This window comes from Nicotiana attenuata, chromosome 2, assembly GCF_001879085.1.
Source record: "Nicotiana attenuata strain UT chromosome 2, NIATTr2, whole genome shotgun sequence".
Lineage (NCBI taxonomy): Eukaryota > Viridiplantae > Streptophyta > Magnoliopsida > Solanales > Solanaceae > Nicotiana > Nicotiana attenuata.
In genome coordinates this window covers 80,782,509-80,794,042 of record NC_031990.1, presented here as the reverse complement: position 1 = coordinate 80,794,042, position 11,534 = coordinate 80,782,509, and the positions used below count along the sequence as shown (strand labels likewise).

Here is an 11,534-nt window from a genome sequence, read left to right as displayed (position 1 = left end):
TTTGTGGAGGTGAAGCGATGGGAGATAAAAGGGAAAGAGAGGGATGAAGTCCAGGGAGCATAAAGCAAAAAGCGAGAAATGAAGTGCACACTTACTTTAAGTGAAGTGGACAATTTACAAAGAATTTAAGGGGAAAAAGACCAAACATATATGAGTTTAGTATTGGAACAAAAACTCTAATTTCAAAAACGTCCAATATATAATAATGTCAGATGTTAATCCAGCTCCTCAAAGTTGAGATTCAAAGAACCAACTGATTCTCGTTTGGATCACTTTGCACATCACCATTTGAAGCGCGTGGTTTCACCCATGACGTGATAACCCTAGCTACACAACATTTCATCAATTTAAGCAAAGCAAAGGCTTTTAATAAACTGATAATAGATATCAACAATACTATTGAGTATTGACAACCTGATAGTGGAAGGGCAGATCATTGAAAAGCCTGAAGCTATTAAAAAAGAGATTACTGACTTTTATCTTAAGTTGTATTCAGAGACTGAGGGTTGGAGACCTACCTGCAGCATGACCAATTGCCCTACAATCTCAGAAGAAGAACAACAAGCTTTGCATAATCATTTTGAAGAAGAAGAGGTCTTACACTGTTTGAAATTGTGTGCAATAGACAAAGCCCCGGGACCAGATGATGGGTACTGGTGAAGACAGACATCATGGAAACTATTCAGAACTTCCATTCTCAGGAGATGTTTGAGAAAAGCTTTAATGCAACCTATGCGACTCTGATTCCTAAAAAGAATGGAGCAAAGGAGCTAAGAGATTTCAGGCCTATCAGCTTAATAGGAAGCATATACAGGTTGATTTCCAAAATTCTCACTGAAAGACGTAAGAAAGTGATGCACAAACTAGTTGACTCACACCAGATGGCTTTCATTAAAGGGAGACAAATCACAGATGCTGTATTGATTGTTAATGAATGTATACACTCTAGGATTAAGGAGAAGGAGCCAGGAATAATGTGCAAGCTAGATATCGAGAAAGCGTATGATCATGTCATTTGGAATTTCCTCCTGGGAATTCTCCACAAGATGGGGTTTGGAAGGAAGTGGATTAGCTGGATGAAATTCTGTATTAGTACTGTTAGGTTCACTATTTTGATTAATGGATCTCCAGTAGGGTTTTTCCCTTCTCAAAGGGGCTTGAGACAAGGTGACCCCCTTTCACCTTTCCTTTTCATACTAGCTATGGAAGGTTTGAACAATATGTTGAAGACTGCTAACAGTAATGGGTGGAGCAAGGGATTCAATGTTGCAAATAATCAACATGAGAGGTTAGAAATAACTCACTTACAATATGCAGATGATACCCGTATTTTTATGGAACAGAAGAGAGTCAAGTAAAGTACCTCAGGATTATCCTCATCCTCTTTGAAGCTATCTCTGATCTTCAAATTAACTGGAGAAAAGGTCAGATTTTCCCAGTTAATGAGGTGCCTAGTATTCAGATGCTGACAAACATTTTGGGAGGAGAAACTGGGACAATTCCAACTATCTATCTGGGAATGCCTTTGGGAGCAAAAAGCAAATCCAAAGAAATTTGGAATAGAGTTTTGGAAAGATGTGAGAAAAAGCTAGCTAGATGGAAAACACAATATATCTCTTTGGGAGGTAGACTAGTACTTATTAACTCTGTGCTAGATGCTCTCCCTACCTACATGATGTCTTTATTTCCTCTACCTGCAAGTATAGAAAATAGATTGGAGGCTCTGAAAAGGAACTTTTTATGGCATGGAAATAAAGAAAAAAAAGGATTTCAGGAATCAAAAACCTTAGGAAGCAGAACAAATGTCTATTGATGAAGTGGTTATGGAGGTTTCCTAAGGAAGAACAAACACTATGGGGTAAGGTGATAAAGGCAAAATATGGAAAAGAAGGGTTTTGGATGACCAAAGAGGTGAAGAACCCTTATGCAATTAGTCTATGGAGATCAATCCGGAACTTGTGGCCAAACCTTTTTCATGACTTAAGTCTTAATATGAGGGATGGAAGGAAAACGTTATTTTGGGAGGACAACTGGCTAGGAATTGGACAAGAATTTGTTCCCTGATATTTTTACTCTGACAGCAACAAGGGGCAACAATTAAGGAGTTATGGGGTACTGGAGGATGGAACTTGACATTCCAAAGATTGTTACAAGACTGGGAACTAACTACAATAACTGAATATTATAATACTTTGGAACAATGAGAGGATTACAAGAAGGGGAAGACACTCTAGTATGGCAGAAACATAGCAGCGCGAGGTTTACAGTAGGATCAGCTTATAAAAATCTAAATCGGCTAGGACCTCAACTCAGCCTATGGCCTTGGAAGCATATCTGGAAAGTCAAAATACCATATAAAGTGGCATGCTTTACTTGGTTGGTGGCTAAAGAAGCAGTACTCACTCAAGAAAACCTCATGAAAAGAGGTATATCAATCTATTCTAGATGTTATTTGTGTGGCCAAGATGCAGATACAATTAGCCATTTGTTTCTATATTGTAGAGTGACAAGACAACTGTGGGGGTTGTTCATTAACATCAGGGGCATTCGATGGACAATGCCAGGAAGAGCCTATGAACTTTTGTCTAGCTGGAACACGGGGGGAGCTCTACATCAAACAAAGATAGATGGAAAATTGTCCCAGCAGCCATTTGGTGGACAATTTGGAAGGAGAGGAATACAAGGTGTTTTGAAGATATAAGTAGCCCTGTAAAGAAGATCAAAATGAATTGCATTCTTCTTTTTAGTTTTTGGTGTAAAGCAGAATATATAGATGACCAGGATTCAATCATAGAAGTCTTAGGCTCCTTGTAAGAAGAACAAGGAAGTTTAATTTTTGTTTTTGTCCTAGCTCTTCTTGATGTAATCTTGGTTCCAGTACAAAATTTGTGCTGATGATTTATTAATATATTGGATCTGTTACCATCTCAAAAAAAAAATCAACAAAGATTAAAAGGTTGTTTTTATTTGGTCTTTTTACTGAATCTACAGAGCTCCTGGCAAGTGTTTGGTCCTCATTTTTTCCCTGGGTATCCTAATGGGAGTACCATGAAGCCTTCAATGAATCAGTGTCTCCTTCTATTAAGAAAAAGAAAGAAATCAGTGCTCCTTCTATTGCAAAGCATGAGTTGCTGGACTTGCTACTTGAGGAGAGTTGTTTGTTTGGTTTCATTGGAGTTTAAATCACTAAACTTTTCCCCTTAGGAAAGAATACCTTCCTGGTCTCGTCAATTCTATTTGGCAATAACTGCACTGAAACATGGTCTTTAATATGGTTGTGAGGATTGCACCAAGAGAAAGCCTCATTCTACTCAAAAAAATTGAGAATTGAACAACTTGGTTTCTAGTAAAGGATCCATATATGGGGAACCGCTAAAAGTGCAAGGAATCCGTATCAAAGAGTAGCACCAAATAAAAAGAAAAATAATTTAAATTGGAGAACGGCAATTCTGGGGAACATTGAGATATGAATATTAATCTGCATGACAAGAAAAAACTGATCCTGATAAAGGAATTGGAGAGAAATCAGGCGTGCATTGGCTGAATTAAAAATTTCTTTCACCATATAGAGATGTCATCATGTCCCAGAGGAAATGGAGAGGACTCAGGGTGAAAAACTTGAGCATATTCAACAAGGCACCGCTGCGAAAAATGGTTATAGAGATTTAAGACTGAAGAACATGCTTTATGGACGGTTGTGATCACATTAAAATATGGGTCAGTGAAGGGATGAAGGACTCAAAATCATGCAACCCTTCGGTTGAGGACTACGGGGAAACACCAATCTTTACAGGTGTACACTATGAAGAAACATCGTGGAGTGCGCAGACTTAGTGGCAATGATACATATAGTGTACCAGATGACAGCAGATTAGTTTTTACGGTCACGGGTGGCTGGAGAAAACGCGTAGAGGATCATTTTCCACAACATATATAGAGTACCAAGCCAGAGAGATGAGAGAGATTGAATGCAGTAAATATACAGGACACAAGATGGACAAGTTCACTCGGTTTGAGACTCAGAAGTATCATATGCATTCTGAGGCTCACAAAAACCTACAAGATTGGAGGTAGCTGGATTCCAACTAAAATGCTCTAAAGGCAGAATGCACGATATGCTAACCAGCATATCTTATGAAGACAGGATCGAGAGAGGTGGACTCTTTTCAATGGAGGCTATACTACAGCAAAATTTTGCTAAGAAAGCACTCGGGCTTCCCGCACTTATCGATATGGATTCTTAGGGCGCCAATGCTGGTAGCAAGGAGAATGATATTGACAGCTAATAACTTGAGGAAGAGAAGGCTCAACTATGTTACTCGGTGCTTCATGCGTAGTGTAGGTGCTTGGGCAAAGAAGTGGACCTCCTGTTGCATTTCCATGTGGCATCGCGACTGTGGTCTGTGCTATTAAACTAGTTTGGAGTATAATAAACATTATTGGGCATGGTGAAGATGCCTAGACAACTCTGCCATTGGAAGAAGGAAAACATATGTAGGGCATAAGACATTACCCATCTAGCTCTCCAAGGATAAAAATACAGAGCTTCTAAAGGAATGGAGAATGACTTAGTTTTTTGTATATGAGAAATCTCTCCTGGTCTTCCACCCAACTCCAGTTGCCCCACGGGTTTGAAACTCCGGGAGTGTGAACTCCCCCATCTACTATCCTTGCAACTTTAATACCAGGATTTGTCCACGACAGTGTTCGAACGTGTGACATGTGTCTAACTCACACACTAAGTGTTGCGACCTTACCACTAAACCAAAGCTCTGGGGGAGGGGGGGGGGGGGGCAAAAATGACACTACATTTGAGTAGTAGCATTTTGTTTTAGTTGAACTTTAGTTGCACCCATGAGGCCCCTATTAGTGTAGAGGATTGCATGTTTTTTGTAGAGAATTACATTTTTGTGTAGCCTTTCTACTTCTTGGTATGCAACTTTTATATGGAAGTTCTCCCTTATTAATAAGATTTATTTACCTTATCCTTTATGAAAGGAACCCGTAAACTAAAAAATGACCCGAAATATGTATGTATGTATGTATGTGTGTATACATACACACAATATATATGTGTATTTATAACTGAGAAATCCCCAAGAGCCAATTGGCGCACAATTCAAAACTCAGGGATAATGGGCATGTCCTTCTCCACTTAAATACCAGGTTTTTGTGTTGCGATAGAGTTGAACTCATTTCGTGTTCCTAACCCACATCATGCGCTACGCTCTTGCCAATAGACCAAAGACTTGGTGGCGATCCACGATATTTCGGAAAAAGAAACAAGACGAGAATGAATATTAATGGAAGTCTTTATGAAAACCTATTTTATGCAACCACAACTTAATGGTGCGGATTCTCCTAATCTCAATCCTGAGCAAACGGAATATTTAAAGAGACAGTTCTTAGAAATCAATACTATAGGGGTTCTAAAAGATATCTATAGTAATATCATGGGGACGAATTTTGGGACACGCATAAAATTGTTGGATGTGGGAAACGGGTGCAGCTGGCAAGAACCAATTGGAAAATCAGTAGAATTCACCATTATAGATCACCTCAAATGGGCCTGAATCATATCAAAATATTGGCCAAAACTCGAAAATCAAAACGGGCTACAGATTTCCGAGTAAGAAACAACATGGGCCAGATATTTTACCCCACTACTGAGATCCAAAGAATTAGTGAGAGGAAAGATAGACAGTAAACAAGACTGAACGAAAGAAAATTCCTAATGATGAAAAATAATGCACCAGAAGGAGTAAGCTTCACTAGAAGAAGTAAGCTTCAAACTAAGCAAACATCCCCTTTTCTTAAGAGAAATAGTATAAGTTAGAACATTTTATTAGTGAAGGTAGAGAAGGATCAGAAGCGTAGATGAAATCACCCGAAAGAGCAATTTACAGAATTAGGAAAGCAAATCTGAATTAACGGAGTCACTGAGAAGGGGTTGCAAAGTTTCCAAATTTCTTTTTGATAAGAGGTCCAAAGAACAACAGCTTAAGGAAACAGCTTAAGGAACAACAGCTCAAGGAATTTAATCATCCTAGCGAAAGGGACTTAAAAGAGTATCAGGAGTTCATTCTTTTCTTCCTCTATTTCCACAGATGGAAGTGACATGGGAAGTACACATCAGTCTGACTCTAACACTGTGAATAGAGATATGAATTTAATTTTTTTTTTTTTTTTTTTAGGGGGGGGGGGGGGGGGGGTTATTCTAGGCCACTTTTGAGTCAAACACGTGAATCCGGATTAGAGAGGATCAAAAGTCTGACTTGGAATGAAGGATATATAAAGCCTTCGGAAAGCTTTTTTTAAATCGTTAAATCCTTTGGAAAGTTTTAGGGCATCGACATAGAAAATGAGGAGAGAACTAGAGGCTATTCTGTAAAACTAAACGTAGGAAGATGAAGGCAGAAAGAAAGCAATCAAGCTAAAATTTAATATCTAATTGAGAAGAATGGGAACAAACATAAATTATAACTATTGAGTGGTTTGCTCATGAAGGCCTTACCAGTTTTTTGCCTCTTTTCTGTTTTTTGTTATCATTTGTCCAAGAGTCTTGGATTCAAATATTCAAACAGTATTTCTTGCTATCGAATCAAAAAAACAATATGGAAATAAATTGTGTCCAATAGGATTTACCTGTGTGTACCAGCTTGGTGCTTTTTGTATTAAAAGATTAAATCACATTGACTCTAATAAAAATATATCACCAGGTCCAATTGGTTGGTAGCTTTCTGAAGCATAAATGAGATACTAAAGTCAGCACATAATATAATGAGAAAGGCTCACGCCAATCCACTTGCTTCCCTCCAGGAATTCAATCTCAAAGGCTTCAGACTTGGAATAAGATGTATACGTGGTAAATATATAAATTTCATTTTGAGAAAAAGGTGCATCCATAAAGTTAGAGTTATGGTGATGGCCAATAGATAGAAAATGGTAATTAGACCTCTCAATTGAAATGTCAAAATGCCTTCTCATTGGGAGAAAGATTTTAAATGAGCATTTCTAGTACATGAAATAATGAAAGTTAACAGGGAACTTTGGTTCAACGGAAGAGGTAGCACAACACATAACGTGGAGCAGGTGTACATCACGAGTTCAAATGCTGGCTAGTGAACCAAGTATTTTTTTATTTAAGTGGAGAATGACATAGGGAGACCCATTTTCCATCGTGTTTTGAAGCTAGAAATATTGGAAATCTCCCCATTATCAAGAAATAATGATCACCACAGTTGAGAGTTTCTCCTTTATTTACTAAAAAGCGTAGGGGTTATGTTGCCCGGTCTCTCCGAAAATGTCGATAAGTGCATGTCAGATCCTCCAAAAAGTAATGCATTTCTGGAGGATCAGACACATGTGCGGCACTGTTTTGGATAGTACGTGCAACATAGCATGGGGGTTAGCTTTTAGGATTCAATTTAGTGCAGATTTGAGGTTGATTTTGGCGGAATTTATGGATTTAAATCATCAATGATGGTTAATATCATATGGAAGCTTTAAGCGTAAATGGGCCGGAACAAAATGAATAGCAAGTAGTATCATCTGAAAAGAAGGAAAAGATGAACCCTACGAATCAGAACTAGATCCGATAGGCATTACACCATGACATTAGAAAGTTAGAATTGCAGTACACAATTCAAAACAAAGCATAGTTGCTGAAGGAGTGATCTCCAATGATCAAAAAGCATTAAACTGGTAAACACGCACCACACTACCTAATCCACCTGAAAAGGATTTCAGAACATAAGTGAAGCCAACTACCTATAGTGTTTTTACTTTACCTTCCAACCTTCCAGAACCAAAATTACCCTTGCATATAAACTTTTCTTCCTAGGTACTAGAGCAATCTTCGCACAAGAGTAGAATATTCCAGTAAAACCTCACAAAATATTCCAGAAAAATAGATAACCTTGATAAAATAGAAAATAATCACTACTTTAAACTAATTATGTAAGCTGCCGAACATCTTGTCTTCAATAAACTAGTTCTGAAAATGGTGCTTGAACCTTAGACTACCCACGTTATCTAACCTAATCTGTTATTTCTCATTCATTTTCTTGTGTGCAAGGTTTGAGATCCAAAAAGTCAAATGTAAGTCATACTCTTCCTAATTGCATTTTTGTTTTGGTCCACTTGGAAAGAGAGCAACAACAGATGCTTTGAAGACGTTAAAGTGCATATAGTGTAATTGGGTGCATTAGGCCTTTATATTGTAGTGTAAGGCTCGTATCCTAAAGAAGTCAAAGACATTTGGAGCTTTTCGAACTTCTTTCATCGCACTGACTAATCTTGAATTTGGCTCACATTGCTTTATTTTCCCCCTCTTGTCACTATGTATGTGCATGTGTGTGGATTCGTACATCATTAGTCCATCTCATTCCCAATATTGTCTATAGTTTATGCAACATCTTGGAGCCTGCCACTTGGTTTAAAATATTATTTTTTATAAGGTAATAATTTACTAACCGAGTACCAAGATGGTACCAAAAAGTTACACAAGACTGCTGGGCATATCCATATAGTCAGTTAGAACATCTCCCTAGCTACTCCAGAAAATCCATATATGGGTCTATATTATCAATGAAGCTACTTTTACACCAAAGAAAAAAATTCTGACACTTGCTTTTTCCTCTGAAGATATGGCCTTTTTGCCCATCAAAACAAGCACTTAGTTTTTAATTTTTTTATTTTTACTTTACCAATCACCCAAGAAAGGGAAAAAAGAATACTCGTCCAGCACCTTTTACAAACTTTAAAAGACTTCTGTCACCAAATCTCGTCGCGATAGGTTAAAGCGACAACAAGGAGATCTCTATGGATGGAAACAGCAAAGGGTGCATGATTTATCAAAGTTCATGGGCAAATTCCCTGGTCCTATTTTATTCAATAGTTCAGGTTGTTAACTTTAAGATAGCTCTTCTGGATAATTTGGCTTGGAGATATAACATGGAAGAAGCCAGATAGTGACACTAAGTGATCACCTGCTGATATGAAGCAGATATCAAAGATGGATCAGTGCTGTTGGCACTGATATTAAAAAAAAAAGGACGGGTTAATGGTGCCTCCGCTGGTACAATGAGACAATTTTTTTTAAAGAATTACGACATGGAGACAACTTGAAAGCAATGAATATAGCACTGACAAGATTTCTTTTTAATGAAAGATTATATGCTGCTATAATATGGATTCTGGGACTGAAGGACCACATTTCTTTTAAGAGTAAGCTAAAAATAGAGTAGAGAATTCTATGGCAGTCCAGCTTTTTTGAGAGATTACTCGAGTGTTCGCAGACACCTTCTAATTGTAGAATACACGATTCAGTGCAAATCTGTCTAGGAAGCAGAGGACAACATATTTTGAGGCTACCATGGACAAATGGTTCTTTCAAGGTTATATCTTTGTGGAGCAGATAGATTGGATATATCGAGTATGGGAATAAGAGGAGACAAACGGAGGAAGAACATGCACATGTGAAGTAAGGAGCATCATTGGCATGTGGTAGCCCTCGATGGAAACAGGTTAGAGACAAAGATGAGAACTGAGAAGCATGCTAATAGATGCAAGCATTTCACGAGAACGGCAATTCGGTGAATCATTTTGAAGTTCAGTTTGCTTCTTAAATGGAAATAATAAAAGAGGGTTGACAAGCATCCATTCATAAGCACGGCAAAAATGAAGCCAAAATTATCTGAGCTGGGCTCACAAATTTGTTGAGTAAAAGACACGATCACCAAACAGAATAATTTTCTTCTAATTAAGACACTACCAAAGCCGACCCCTATAAATTAGGATTAAGACATAGATGATATATTGATTATTGAGAGCCATAACCAAACAGATTAATGAGTAAATGAACACGATATGCACGTGCAAGAACGACATTAGCCTACTTATACGAACTTACAAGTCATAATGTGGTAAAGTTTGCCGCTCTAGATACAGTGTAGGCAACCAATTTTACTCGCTACAACAACAACAACTATGCCTCCGTCCCAAACAAGTTGCCAATATGAACCAATTTCATTCACTAAAGGTATTATTTTCAAAAATATCAGCAAATAACCAAAAATAGTTAGATTCTACATTAGTAAAATTCCTTTTGAGTAAAAAGATAAAAAATTTCTTTATTAGTAAGTAAAAAAATTATTAGATCCACATTAGGTTAAGCAATATAACATAAGATTAGGGGCATGCATTCTGCTTCAGAAACAATTCAGGAAGGACACATCACACGAATTAAGCAATGTATTCATAGCTTAATAAGCGCAACCAGCCATCAATCAGTTGGTACAAAAATTACTCGACAAGAGATGAGACTCTCTTTTTCCACTAGCAGATTTCCCCTAGTAATCATACTCAGGCTAACTAAATAACAAGTAGTACTACATACTCCTTGTTTAATCGGTAATAACAAGTAGCAGTACTATATATTCTAGGGCAGGATAAGTTTCAACCTACCTATTCGGAGAGACACAGACATATAAAGCTTAGAAATATGATTCTGGTAAATGTGTAAAATGTAAAGACATAAATGTGTGAAACACAAAGTAGTAAAGAATAAAAAGCAAACCTTTTGATGGCATAATTGCAAGCCTTGTAGAGCTTCTGCTTGGAATCCGACAATATATGCATATGACAAAACCTCGTAAGTGCCATTGCCTTCGACTTGCAGCCATGAACCCCACACGTATTGCTATTAACTGCATTATTACCATTGTTGTTCTCTCCAGTTCCGCCTAGAGTGCCGCCATCCTTAGTCTTATCCTCGTCTTCTTGAAAAGCGCTCGTTCCATACTTCCAGCAATACTCCCTGTGCTTAAGCTTCACTTCTTCCATTAACGCCCAGTAACAGTCTCTGTATATACGCTGTAGTTGCTTCGTCCGCCGATGCCGCCGTTTGAGAACTTCCAATTTATGCAAGTACTTGGACTTGCCCAAAATTGTGTCCTCCTCGCATCCGTCAATTTTGATCGGCGTTGAAGAGGAGGGACGGCCGGCGGAATTGGCGCCGGTCGAGTAATTCGGGTCGGGCATGTCGGAATCTACTACGGAAGAGAGACGGGAATTGGTTGCTCTGTTGAGATTGTTGGCGTTCTTTAGGTCAATTCTGTTAGGGTTAAGGTTGGGATTGGGGTTTCCTTGACGGTGATTGGTGGTGGAAGCGACGGCGACGGCAGTGGAGGCGGAGGCAGGGGCGGTGGCGGTGGACTGAGGGGTCGCAGGGGGCATCTTCTGTTGACCGTGGGGTTATGATTTTGACAGCTTGTGGTTGATTTTGCAATCAGTTCAACGAATTTAACTATCGAAGTGCATAAAAATACAGTACACGCCGCAAATAATTCTTTTTTAAAGGAAAAGGATTTTGTAATTTGAAAAGAAAAACAAAATTAATTATTTCAACTAATCAATATTTTATAATTCGATGAATTTAATAGTATGGAATCTACTTCAGTATTTCTTCCAATATGCCAATGTTAATATGACTTGGTGAATAACGTTTATACAGTGGGGAAAATAGGAAAAAG

At 38.1% G+C, this 11,534-nt stretch overlaps 1 protein-coding gene across 1 annotated transcript in view; it reads right to left on the bottom strand.

The window, feature by feature from the left end:
- Nucleotides 1–11,320, bottom strand: part of LOC109213768 (INO80 complex subunit D-like) — a 13,468-nt gene extending 2,148 nt beyond the window's left edge. The window contains exon 1 of the mRNA XM_019377599.1: nt 10,580–11,320. Within this exon, the coding sequence (XP_019233144.1) occupies nt 10,580–11,238 (659 nt within the window). The 5' untranslated portion in view covers nt 11,239–11,320. The remainder of the gene's footprint in view (nt 1–10,579) is intronic.